At 52.6% G+C, this 13,622-nt stretch overlaps 1 protein-coding gene across 1 annotated transcript in view; it reads left to right on the forward strand.

Annotated features, from left to right (window-relative positions):
• Nucleotides 1–232: 232 nt before the first annotated feature.
• LOC136370906 (ephrin type-A receptor 8-like) overlaps nt 233–13,622 on the forward strand; it is a 57,862-nt gene continuing 44,472 nt past the window's right edge. Inside the window, exons 1-3 of the mRNA XM_066334595.1 lie at nt 233–317; nt 6,934–7,461; nt 13,055–13,119. Of these exons, the coding sequence (XP_066190692.1) occupies nt 233–317; nt 6,934–7,461; nt 13,055–13,119 (678 nt within the window). The remainder of the gene's footprint in view (nt 318–6,933; nt 7,462–13,054; nt 13,120–13,622) is intronic.

Raw genomic sequence — 13,622 nt, forward strand, 5'->3', positions numbered from 1 at the left:
GGAGAGGGGGGCTCGCTGCAGAGCCCACCCAGCCCATTGGCTTGCGAGCGGTGACGGGCAGGCTGCTCCCTCCCTGCTCGCCTGCCCGTGTGCCTGCGAGGAGCAATGTGCGCAAAGTGCCTTTGCATTAGCCGGCGAGTGCCGTAGCTCCGGGCAGAGGGTAGCTCGCTCGCAGAGGTGCTGGGACAAACCCAGGTGGCCCTGTCCTGCGCCTGGTGGCCCCCGCCGGACCATGGCATGGACACAGGGGGATCTGACATCCTCGCTCTCCATCGTCATCGCCTTGGCTGCCTGCCTCTCGGCCACCACCAGCGAAGGTAGGAAGCGGGGTGGCCCTGGAGTGACGGGGCAGTGTCGGGGACACCCGCGGGATGGCCGTGGCTGTTCGGATGTGTCCACATGGGCTCAGCCCTGCCGGGCTTTGCTTCTCCGTGCTCCCAGGGGAGCGCAGCTCCAGGTTCCTGCCTGCCTGAGTTTGCTAATCCTGGAGCTTTTGCACCAGAGGCAAAACTTCGGAGCCGGTCAGGAGAACCTGACTCTGCAGCAGTGCCGGCAGCTCCCCTGCCCGGGTGGATGCAGCATGCAGGGGTGGCTGGAGAGGGGACAGGGACACGGGCACCAGCTCAGCCATGGCGATCCCATCACCAGCAGCAGCGCGGGGCCGTGCGCGTTGGCCGAGCAGCGTGGGGTGAGATGGAGCCACTGGGTGGGCGCAGGCAGGTGTGCCGAGGATGAGGGAAGCTGGAAAGGGCACTCGGGTGGGAAACTTCTCGTCAGAGAAAGGGCTGGAAACTTCTGAAGTCGGAAGCAGGGATGCAGCTGAGCATCCTCTCCCGACATCTTGGTGTCAGCCACGTCAGGCCTGCTCGCTCCACCCGGCCGCTGCGCCCGGCTGCCTGCTGTCCCCGGCCCTTGTCTCTGTCCCTACCCCGGCATCTCGGGCCCCCCTCGGTTTCGGCAGTTCTGCCCCTGCCACCCACCCGCTGGCCCGCCTCCCTCGGTGCTGGCAGTGGCGGCACGGCTGCTCCCCAGGTCTGCTGATCTTCATCGCCAGAGATCGGCTGTTCCCGCTCCCGAGCGTGTCCTTGGCACTGGCAGCAGCATCCTTCCTCCCTTCTGCTGTGCTTGAGAGCCACAGCCAGCACGGCACAGCCTCTGCAGCGAGCCCCGGGGCCGGTGTCCCTGCTCCATCTCCCCCTTCTCCTGCCCTGCCTCTCTGCCATCCCTCCGGCACGCCGAGGCCCAAGGGCTGCCACCGCTGCGCAGCGCCCTGCTGGGCTGAGTCCCTGCTTACTGCCATCGTCCCACACCCACCGGCATCTTCCTCACTTCTGGTCCCAACCTCCAGCTATTTGCTGCTCCTAACCCTGTTTTCTGCCCGAGGCCTGCTTCCTGGCTCTTTCCCTGCTCCTTTTCCCGTCTGCTTTGCTGCCCGTGCAGGGGGATGCGTTGGGTCAGGCTGCTGGGGATGGGCTGCGAGGGTGCAGAATGGGGCCCCACACTCCCAGCCCTTGCCTGGTCTTTGCTCTGGGCTGCAGCAGGTGCCCTCTGCCCCGTGCCCCGGGCAGGGAGTGGTGCAGGACACTGCGCCAGGCGCTCAGTGCTGCGGCCCCGCAAAGCCAAACTGCCCTGCCTGGGCTTGGCGCGCCCTGGGCACGGACGAGCGACCAAGGGCCTCCTTGCTGTCCTCTCTGGAGGAGATGGCTGGATGCTGGGTTGGGTTTTATGGTGTCTGCATGGACAGCCAGGCCCTGCACTGCTGTCTGCCTGTTGCCGGCTGGGACAGATCTGGCTTTGCCGCAAGACTTGTTGGAAAAGGAAGCTCTCCTCAATCAAAGCCTTGGTCAGGAGGTTACATGGGGCTGGGGATGTGCTGGGCTCTGGGACAGAGCAAGCAGGCTGGATCTCGATTAGACCAGACAGGAGGCACTGAGTGGCATCAAGAAAAGGTGTGGGAGCCTGCAGAAAGCTGGTGGTACTCCATCCACGGCGGCGATGATGCTCATGGCCCCACGGATCCTGGGGCTCTGGCACGGGGCACTCAGTCCCAGCCAGATCCCCAACATGAGCCGTGGAACTGGGATGTGGCTGTGGGCTCTGCCAGTTCCCAGTGTCCCAGGTGCTGGGACGGGCTGGGAGCAGGTTCCATGCTGGGATCAGTCGCTGAGCACCCTGGAAATGCGGGAGATGCCGCAGAGCACAGCCCAGCCCTGGTGCGTGCCACGCTCCGGTTGTGCCACGCTTGGCTGCCCCATTCCCAGAGCGTGTGGTGACCACGGGCACAGTGTCAGGGTGTAACCTCTCACCTGCCCGTCACCTCTGCCTGCTCCCACAGTCTCTCCGTGCCCGCCGTCTCTGGCCGTGCTCCCCAGCAAACCCAGGGCTGGTTTGGGAACTGCGGGGTAGAAAATTATAACCGCAAAGCGAATTTCAGGCCAGGGTGTGCTACATTCTGCAAGCACGTATTGGGAGGCAGTTGGTGGAAAAAAACACGAAATAGCCAAAAAATTCAGATTCAACCCTAGGCTTTTTTTCTTTCCAAGAACTCCCAGCGCCTTTCTCTTTCCTGAAATATTTGTTCCAAGGAGTTTTAAGCTTATATTTTTTTTATTCCTTTCAGTCTTATGTGCAGGCGTGCCCAAGAAATAGGAGGAAAAGGGAATCGCCATTCCATAGGAAATCCCCCATTTCAGCACGGCAGCCATTGCGAAATGCACTGAAAGCCAAAACTCAGATTTATTTTTTTTTAAAGAGGGGTAAAAATTTGCAGGATGTGGAAGATTTTTATTTGGAGCACTGAAAAAAGAATTGTCTGAAATTATTGAATTGCTTTAGAGCAGGGAAGTAGAAAAGTTATTTTCAATAATATGAAATATGAGAGACTAAAAATATTTACACTATTGCAACACTGAGTTGCATAGGTGAAAATATTAAAGCGAGTATTTTATATTGTAGCACAAATTGAAGTTAAATAATAAAATATGAAATACCTTTGTTAAATTGAAAGAAAAACAGGCGAGCAGAAATTACCACATTTGGGGCTCTGGTGGAGGTGCAACAAAATTGTATTTTCTGTCCAAAAATGGCACTTCAAATGCTGCTGCTGGGGGTCTGCTCCATCCCAGGTGATGCCCCCAGCTCAGCTCTGCCCTCCATCCATGAGATGGGTGACCTTCCTCCCCATCCCAGCATGGACCCCATGAGCTTGGAGGGGTCCATGTGGGGACCTGGGGAAGCAGGGAAGGGTGATTTGGGGGACGTTTTCCCCGGCATTTCGGGGAACTGGCTGAGGCAAGCAGCGGGTGATGTACAGGGGAGGAGGACGCAGAGCCGACAAGGAGATGCTCATCTTTTCCTTGTGCCACGGTGATGGGGTTTTGTTCCTGTACTCAACAGGGATGAGGTGCAGGGAAGCCCTGGGATCTTTGGGAAAACCCAGCCACTTGCCGCGCGGCTGGAACGGGGGCCACAGGAAGGGTTCACGGGGGTCTCCCCCGCTAATCTCTCCTTGTAATCTTATTAATTGCCCCTCTGCTCAAACAGAAAAAAAGAAAAAAAAAAGAGGTAAAAACTAATCTGCATGTTTATTCAATGCTCCTTTCCTACTCATCTGCAGCGGTGTCAAAGTCGGGGCTGCGGGAGAAGGAAGGCACTGAAAGAGAGAGGAAATTGCCTTTTCCGTTTGAAAAAGGCTGTGGAGGTGTGTGTTCCTCTGTAAGGATGGGAAACGAGAGTGTTTAAGCTTATGGACTTTTGGTGATGGGGATGGAGAGGCATCGGTTTGAAAGAGGGAGCGGATTTAGGCTACATTAGTGAAAAAAAATTTGGGGGTGTTTAATTTTTTGATTGCTCCCAAAACACTGATATAAAGCAAAAAAATAATTGCATATTTTTAGGTAGGCTTACAGGGATATGTTTCTGGTGCCATCTTCATTTCCATCCTTCTTGTATTAACAGCTTATAAAACTTCTGGAAAATCAGCCTCCAAAATTTGCAGGAAAATAACACACCTGAGCACAAAACCCACCTACTTTGGCAGCTTTTTTCATTCTCCTTGAATTCTCGTTTCCTGAAATTGCGAGGTGTTGTTTCCAGTGACAATAAACGAGCGCCCATTTTGGTGATGGTGGAAATGGATCCGATGAAGCTGAATTTAAGTACAACTGAAAACCCAATGAATTGCTTTCAGGAAGGAAAGAATTCGTTTTTTTTTTTTTTTTGTTTTGTGTTTTTTTTGTTTGTTTGTTTGTTTGTTTTTTCCCAATGGTTAGCAAAATATTTTACTCAAAAAAAAAAACCCCCAAAAAACCAAAACCAAAAAAAACCCGCATCAAACCAGCGGTGAACCTCAGCCCCTGAAGATGCTCGGGAAGGGTGGAAGCTCATCCCACACATCCCGGCAGCAGGATTTGGGGGAGCACTGGTTTCATGGAGACATCCCCACACCTCCGCTCTTTGTTCTGCTCGGGTCCTGTGTTTTGCCTGTCCCTGCCGGCCTCACGGACAGTCTCCAGTGCTGCCTTTTATACCCAGGGGCACATCCATTCATATGATAACTCTATTCATACCCTGACAGGTTTTTGGTTTTGATAGTTCATTCTTCTAACCCAGCCTGTTTGCCTGGCCAACACTCCAAATGATTCCTCTGTCAGGGAGGCGATTAACCCCTTCAGCCTTATCACCCCCAAAGGGAGTGGTCAGATAAGGCACTTGCGTTACCTTCAAAATGAAACAAAACGCCCTCTGTCCTGCCCGTGTCCGTGAGAGGTACTTGGTGTCATAATCAACCCCGTAAAGGATGTAACTCCTTAATGGATCAGATCCAGGCACACCAATAAAGCCTAATGAAGTGTTTTTGGCCCAGGGATGGTGTCCAGAAAACTATTTGCTGTTTGTCTGAAGACATCGGCAAAGGCAGCGCTGCTTTTAATAATCCCTTCCACGGGCTCATCAGCCCCAGCCTTTAAAAATCAGGCCCCTCTTTCCCTAATACAAATTTCCTTGGCTTTGCCTTCCAGCCATTTGTTCTTGTTAGGCTTTTCCTGCAGGATTAAAGAGCCCGTATTTTTCAGCCGTGGAAGTGGTAAACTCAGCCCGTACACCTCGCAGCCCTTGTGGGCATGAGCAGGCTCTGGGCTCTGCAGATTCTCTTCTGTGATATTTCATTATCTCCAGCCTTGGTTATCGTGGCTGTGCCTGTGGTATCTTCTCCTCTATGTCCAGTTTCTCATATTTAAAATGCTGTGAGGTTATTTAATCACGTTAGTGAGTGGCAACAGTGCAGGCTGCAGCTGTATATAGATGAGTTCCAGCCCAGCTCCATCCCAGCATCAACGATGCCACAACTTCCTGGGTATTTCTTTGGATGAAATGCCTTCTGTGTTACGCACCTCCCATGCAATTATTAAAGAACTTCTGTGATATTTAATTACCAGTGGTATGAGATATTCAGCCTGTCCCCTCAAATGCAGTTAGTATTGGTATTTTTGTCTGTGAAAACGTTCCATTTTAGAAAGCTATTTTTAAGAGAGCAAAGGCAAAAGCCTTTAAAAGAAATTATCTCGCTTTAAAAATGTCACCCGGGTACAAACAGCTCAGCGCAGTTTAGGGTGGCCAACTGGTGTGAGAGCAAAGATGTCCTCAGAGAAATTAGGGAAAAAGCATATAACAGCCTGAAAAACTGCCTTGCAAAGCCCCTCCAGATAATCCAGATAAGCGAGCCCAAGCCACATTTGTCTAGTGAGGATTCCAGAGAGGATAACACTCAAAGCTTTGCTGGGACACAGGGGTGGGTGGGAAGGGCAGAGTGGTATTTTCAGGGTGCAAGGTTTGCCCTGGTTTGCTCTGATACAGGCACAGATCTCCAGTGCCCAGGTCTGCCTGAGCCACTGTGGGAATTGGCAGTGTGGGATAAGAAATCTTCCAAATCCCAATCAGGCGGGAGATAATGGAGTGGGCACGCAGTTAACGAGTGGGAGTGAGATACTCCGGGAAAAGGACTTTGGGACAGTGCTAGCAGCTTACCTGGCGTGAGCTTCAATGTCCAAAAAATGCAGCAGAGGTTGGAAACCTTGGTGACTAAAGCTGAAAATGCATTTGTGTCTATTTTATTTTACCCAGCAAATGTGAGAAAAGACAAGCGTGAGTCAGGACTGGTGTGGGGACACTGGGACAAACCCCTCTGGACACAGCTCCCATTTCTTGGAGTCTGTACCACAGAGGTGTTGCTGACTGCCAGCAGAAGACATTTATTGTGTGTTAGAAAACTCCTGTGTAATTTTTACAGGCTGTCACAACATTGCCTTGCTGGTAGCAAGAGGTGTTTAGGCTGTCCCTGTACCTGGACTGCAGCTCTGAGGGAATTTGGGTGCAGGTCCATTACCTGTTCCTCAAGCTTCTAGCTTTGGGGACAGTGGTCAGGGATGCCAGGAGCCACCCTTTGGTGGTGTGGGGGTTGAATGGATCTGTCCTCACAGGGCTTTAGCCAGACGAGATATCGAGGGGTGGCTGTGCCAGGCTCCTCTCTGCTGATGGACAGGGCTGTGCCATCCCTCAGGCTGGGGACGTTGTGCTAGGAAAGACTTTTGTGACTCCCAGCTGGCCAAATGCAGACCTGGGGGGCACCAGCTGTGCCTCCTCCAGGGCCACAGGGACCCCAGCGCACCTTCCCCAGCCTCACCACAGCCTTGCTTCTTCCCCTGCTCACACTGGATGTTTCCATGGAGTTTCTTGAATCCCTGACCCTTCTCACCCCTCCATCCCCAGAGCCTTCCCACCTCCTCCTCTGGCTTCTGCCCTGAATTACAACGAGCCCAGTCACCCCTAGAGCCTGAAACAGTTCCTTTCCCTCTGACCAGGGATGTGGAAGTGTGGGCTCACCCTCACCCTGGAGCCCTGGCACAGCCCATGGGATTCTGGCATTTCCACTTCCAGCGTGCACTGGAACCAGGGAGTTCTGCACACCTGTACTGGGGCTGGGTGCACACCAGTACTGGGGCACACACCAGTACTGGGACACACACCAGTACAGGGACACAGACCAGTACTGGGACGCACACCAGTACTGGGGCACACACCAGTACAGGGACACACACCAGTACAGGGACACAGACCAGTACTGGGACGCACACCAGTACTGGGACACACACCAGTACAGGGACACACACCAGTACAGGAACACAGACCAGTACTGGGACACAGACCAGTACAGGGACACACACCAGTACAGGGACACACACCAGTACAGGGACACAGACCAGTACTGGGACGCACACCAGTACTGGGACACACACCAGTACTGGGGCACACACCAGTACTGGGACACACACCAGTACTGGGACACACACCAGTACTGGGGCACACACCAGTACAGGGACACAGACCAGTACTGGGACGCACACCAGTACTGGGACGCACACCAGTACTGGGACACACACCAGTACAGGGACGCCCTGCCCAGTGGCGAGTAGTGTGTTTAATTTGGGTCTCCTACAGCAGCATGCCCAGTTCTCCCCGTCTGTCCCACTGCACACAAGCGTTGGGAGTCTCAAAGCAAGCAGGAAACATGACCATTTTACATCTCTATTTTCTCACCTGTAGTTTTGAGAGGGAACATCTTTTTGTTGTTTGGCTTTTGATGTGCCTTTTTTTTTTTTTTTTCTGGGAAGAAAAAACCTGCCCTATAATTTCAAGGTTTTTAGCCTTAGAAAGACTTTGTTCAGGGTGTTTTGTTTTGTTTCATTTTTTTTGCATTATTTCACAACACCTCAGTCCTACCACAGGTTATGCTCTTGCGCTGTACATTATCTTACATGATATCATGCAGGGGCTGGAAGGATCAGGTTGATAATTTTATTTTTAAAACCTGAACTGAAGCTTTTTGTTAGCACTGATTGAACAAACAAGCTTTCTTCCTACATCAAAGTATCTCCTGCTCTGGGTATAGTGAAAAGGGGTGACCCTCTGGGCAGTCCTTATGGGCATTGCCGCTCCTGATGCATTACAAAATGATATAAAATTAAATACAGAAAGTTCACAGCAACAATCTGGAGGTCTGAGAAGAAATCCTGAAATGGGAATTAGGGCACAGCCAAAAAGCAGTGCTGCTTTTGTTTGAAAATGTTTCTTTTTAGCTTGGTTTGGGTTGTGGTTTTTTTTTTTTTTAAGTTTTTTATTATTAGTATTTTTCTTTGGTTGATTGGTATTTTTCTTCTCTGATTTTTTGCCCTTTTTGGGGGTTTTTTGGATGTTTTTGTTTTGTTGGGTTTTTTTTTTTTTTGGTTGTTGTTGTTTTTTTGGTTTTTTTTTAGTTTGGGTGAGTTTTTTGGGGGATTTTTTTCTATTTTTTTTTGTTTTGTTTGCTTTTTTTGTTTTTTTGGTTTTTTTAGGGGGAGGATTTTGGTTTTGTTTGTTTGTTTGGTCTGGGATTTTTTGGGGGGTTTTTTTGTTTGTTTGTTTTTTTGTTTTATTTTGTTTCATTTTCCAGCCCGATTCTGGCATTTTCAGAAGTGTGGAAATCCCCAATCCTTGCCAATATCTGATGATATTTCCTGGGTATACCCGCAGTGCTTTTCCAGACACCTTCTCTGGCCTTCCAGGGCCGAGAGCAGCTCCATCCCCGCCGTGTCCTCTCTGTGTGCAGCCTTGGGGACGAGCAGCTGCTGGATAAATCCTGCCTGGAGAAGGCTGGTGGTGTGGCAGACCTGGATCCGTGGGGAGCATCCCTGCTCACAGCCCCAGGAAGGGGAGAGCTGACCTGCCCTCCAGGCATGCTGCTCCTCCCTCTTGGCTTCGTGTGTCAGGGGATAAATGGCTATTTTTCACTCCTTAAAAGATAAATACTGTTCTAGGGATCAGGAGGCTGGAAGTGAACTTCCCATCCCGTCCTCTCGCCGCGTTCCGAGGCCAGGAGGACACGACTTTGTGTCTCAGCTTTGCCTCCCGAGTTGGAAAGGTCATGGCTGTTTATTCAGCCAGCCCGTGGATTAAAGTGGGACACAAACAACTGACCCACCCTGGCCCCACTGCCCCTTCCAAGTTGTGCCCCAGATTAGGGGAGATGAAAGCCACTGGCTCGTGTTGCCCTGTTCTCAGGGAGCCTCTCGCTGCCGCTTTCCCAGACTCTTCCCACTGTGGATAACCCTCCCTGTGCCATTCCCCCATGAAGAGGGGCTGTGGGGCTGGTGTGGGGTGTGCAGACCTGCTTGGGGTTGTGGAGCTCAGCCTGCTGGTCTTTGGGTACTGGGGAGCAGCCAAACCGTGCTGGTAAGAGTTTAATTATCGATGCAAAAGGCGTTGTTGCATGGGAGGGGAGCCTTGCTGTGAATCTTGGGAGGCCTTTGAAGTTGTGATGGAGAGGAGCTGAAGCCCAAGGGAACAGGGCTGCTCCCACTGACCCTTCCTCCCCACGCCTGCGCTACAAAGCCCCTGTCTAACAGGGAGATGATGGAGTAATTAGAGGCAGGACCGCAGTGGGTTAACAATTAGTGAGGGTGCTCAGAGCCCTCTTTGGTCCCCCACTGTTCTTCCAGAGGCTGGGACTCAGTGCATCCACCAGTGTTCACCCCCAGGCTTGTTACACCACCCCACCATGAACCCGGGCTGGGCTGAGGATGCACACGCTCCCCTGGATGCCAGGAGCCCATTCCTGAGCCCAGGATGCTTGGATGTGAGACCCCAAGGTGCTCCCACATCTGTTTGTAGGGATGCAACACATCCCTGCAGGAGCTGTGGCCACCAGCACGAGTGTTGGGAAGGGTATCTAAGGGTATCTATCTCTTTATGATATATATGATATAAATATATGATACAGATATAAATATAGATATCAATATAAATATAGATATGATAGAGAGATATAGATATAGATATAGATATAGATATAGATATAGATATAGATATAGATATAGATATATAAATAGAGATAGAGATGTAGATATAGATATATGGCCCCAAGAAATACTCACATCCTCTGGATGCTTGTCCCAGTCTCAGCTCCCTTCCTCATCCCAAGCAGGGTTTAGAATTTGGTAGATATGGGTATGGGAAATGGATACAGATATAGATCCAAAAATAGAGATATAGGTATAAATACAATATACACATACATCATAGACTGACTCACACACTTTGACTCCTGCCTAGTCTGTATCTATGAGGCTGCAATGTGCACTACTTATGTACATGATGCAACTTTCTGCAGCAAGAGGGTCTGCCTCACGTGAGGCTCTGTCTGCAGACCCCAGTTGTGCTGGGAAGCGACCTGCTCGCTCCTAGGTGCTTCCATTTGAATGGGCAATCAGGCTTGACAGCTTTTCCACCAGGGCGAGAATTTCCCCTGACACCTCCTGGTGTTTTGGCTCAATACGCCGAGGCAAGGCCAAGGCACAGAATAGGGAAGCTACAAAATGGTGCTGAGGAAAACAAAATGGAGCTCACAGTTTGAGACTGATATGTGCAGACAGTCCATAGCATCAAAGAGAATTGCCCAGCTGTAGGCGAGAGGTCTCCCAAAACAGCACATTTTCTGAAAAAAAAATGTTTCAGCTGAAAGGGGTCCTTTGTGGTGGTCCTGCTCACCCTGCAGCACTGAAGGCGGGCTCTGAGCATCACCCCCAGAGGAGCAGCACAGCCAGGAGCTCACCTGCTCACTTGGGACATGAGGTGTGACTCATTCCCTTTGGAGCTGGGCTGGAACCTGGGCTGGAACCAGCTGGATTTGGGAGAGAGTTGGTGTGCCCATATGGGAGCACGTGGCAGTGCTGCTGGATGGACACTGGGATCCACGTGTGCTGTCCTGTGAGTTAACAGGAGCTCTTGGACACACAGTGCCTTTGTGTTTGTGCAGTGGCCACTGTGTGGCATTAAAACTCAGGGCTCTGTGCACTTGGTTGTGCCCTTGGCTGTGCACTCTGTGCACTTGGCTGAAGTGAGGGAATAAAGGACACTTATCCCTCTTCTTGCAGAGAGGAATCTGACCGTGGGTGGGATGCAGACTGGAGCAGGTTGTCCAGGAACCAAAGCAACTGAAAGGAGAAGACTCCTTCAGGTCGTGATGACATCTCTGTGACACTGGGTGATGACCACATGGTCAGGGTGGTGGGATGGGGTGCAGCAAGGTGGCTCCAGGTCTCACACAGCATTGGCAGACAAGTCTGGGGTACACCCCACTCTGTGCTCTCAGCATCACTCCTCACAATGCAATGCTGGACCCCGGTCCCTGCAGGCTCCTCCTGCTGCCTGCAGAGCAGTGAGAGACAGCCACATCCACTGCTGAGCATCCCAGCGTGGGAAAGAGGGTGCAGAGACCATGGTGGGGGGGACAGAGGGTCTGCAAAAGCTGTCCCCTCCCTGCAGCCTGCCTGCTGAGGGTCACCGGGACTGTGCTCCTGCACTGTGAATAGGGAAACTCCCAAGCCTGGGCTCCTGCTGGGTGAATTACCCAGGGAAAATAGGCAGAAAATCTTCAGATTAACAATAACAAATAAAAATGGATTTGAGATCTCCGAGGTAATTACTCCGTGCTGAGGGCAAGGGGCCTCTTTAGCAGTGGGAGCAGCGCCTCGCAGGGAGTGGAGGGGCTTGGCCTGCTGTTGGGCCAATGGAACCACACAAGAAACCCTGGAAATTCTTTCAAATTGTTCTGCTAACATTAATAAATGCCTCAAAAGCTCCTAATCTGCTCTGTCAGGAGCATGACGTCCGGGTGTTTCACAGCCAGCTCACGTCTCTGCTCCTCTCTCCCCCTCTCTCCTTCCCTGCCTGGTAATAGTAAATGAAAGTGGCACCCGTTCCTCGGGCTACAGGGACCAGCCTCATGCTGAGCCCAGGCTCTGCCAGGACTGGAGCCGCTGTCCTGATATGCCCTGTCCCTGGCTGTGACAAGCTGGGCCTGGCAACAAGTCCCTCCTGAGCCCAGGGACCAGCCCAGCCCTGGTGCTGCAGAGGGATGCTGTGACAAGGTCCCTCCAGGTCCAGTTTGGCTGAGGAAAGGCAGCCAGCAAGGGTGAAGGCACTGACCTCACTGGATGGCTTCAGGATAAAGGGAATGGGGAAAGTTGGAGGCACTGGGGGTCCCTGTGGTAGCCTGGTGCTCTCGGGGGGTGTTGAGGCATCAGGGTCCTGGTGCCCGCTGCACTCATTCCCAAGGGTCAGGGCACCCTGCACCTTGGCAGCCTCTCCCAAGCCTCCATCCCTATGGATCTGCACCATGGAGCTGGGGCTTGGGCTCCTTCCCCAGGTGCTGAGCAGCTCGAGGTTAGCAAGGCAAGGCTCTCCTCTGCCTGGTGCTGTGGGGTCTGGGCATGGGGCTCAGAGGCTCAGAGGCAGCAGTGCCCTGGCATCCTGCTTTCCTCCACTGCTGCCACTGCACACAGGTTTCCAGAGCACATTGGGAGGCATCCTCACCTCTCCCCCCACGCAATCTGCTCCCCTCCTCCTGCAGTTCGCCTCTGTCCCCTCTTTAAGCTGAGCTCCTGGTGGTGGCAGGGATTTGGAGGGGTTGGCTTTGATGGACTACTCCAGTGGGGTGTCAGACAGGACCATGGGGAGTCTCTTTGTGCTGGAGCTGGGCACTGCAGTGTGCAATTACAGCAGCTGCTGGAGTGCAGACTTCAAACCAGTGGTGCTGGGAGGGAGCTGAGCCTAAAGGGCTTCCAGAGGAGAAGTGTCCAAGCCAAGGAACGCTGCTCCAGTTGCATCAGTCTTAGCCAACGTGGGACTGGTGCATAACCTGATGCTGGGAGTTTGTTTCCACATCCCTTCCTTGCTTTGCACTCCCTCCACCCTGCTGTTTGCAGCCTCCTCTCCTCCAAAAGCTCCCACTGCTCTCAGTGCTGGGGCCAGGACTCTATCCTGAACCTCTGGCTCTGGGGAGTACCACTTGTTGCCATCCCCAAACTCCATACCTGCCTCATGTGCAGCCAGGCAGTCCCTGGTGAAAGATTTACACCACTGATGGGTGGGGGCACTCTCATGTGAAGAGGGCCTCTGTCCCTCACTCCTCGGGGATGGGGACAAAGCTTTCTAACACAGCTTGTGCTCTTGTGTTTTCCAGTGAACTTGCTCGACACCTCAACAATCCTGGGAGACTGGGGCTGGATGACTTATCCCTCACATGGGGTGAGTATGAGGTGACTGCTGGCACAGGGGGACCCCAGTGGGATGGGTCACCATCAGTGGCTGTGGCAGGACTCAGGGAATGGATAGGGAATGGACATCTCAGTGCTGATGAGGCAAACAGACCATGTCTGTTGGGAAAATGCCAGCCTGACAGACTGACAGAGCTGGTTTGGAAATGCCATTTAATCCTCCATGTCCCCTGGTAGGGACCAGGCTGTCACCAGGTCCTGAACTTTGAGGGGACTCCAGAGCTAAGAAGTGTTTCATTCCTCAGGGCACTGGGTGAGCACCAGGGGGGACAGCCCCAAACTGACCAGGAAGCTCCCAACCACCTGTAACCCAAGGAATTCCTGTGGGAATTGGGCAAGAGGGGCAGGGGAGCCTCCCCTGTGGATTGCATCTTATGGGAATGGAGATGCACGTTCCCTGTCCTGTGGGGTGTCCAGGAGGGTGGCAGGCTGGTGACCCCCACGTGAGCCTGCCCACTGCACTGGCCAGATCCT

The sequence above is a fragment of the Sylvia atricapilla genome, chromosome 22, assembly GCF_009819655.1.
Source record: "Sylvia atricapilla isolate bSylAtr1 chromosome 22, bSylAtr1.pri, whole genome shotgun sequence".
Classification (NCBI taxonomy): Eukaryota; Metazoa; Chordata; class Aves; order Passeriformes; family Sylviidae; genus Sylvia; species Sylvia atricapilla.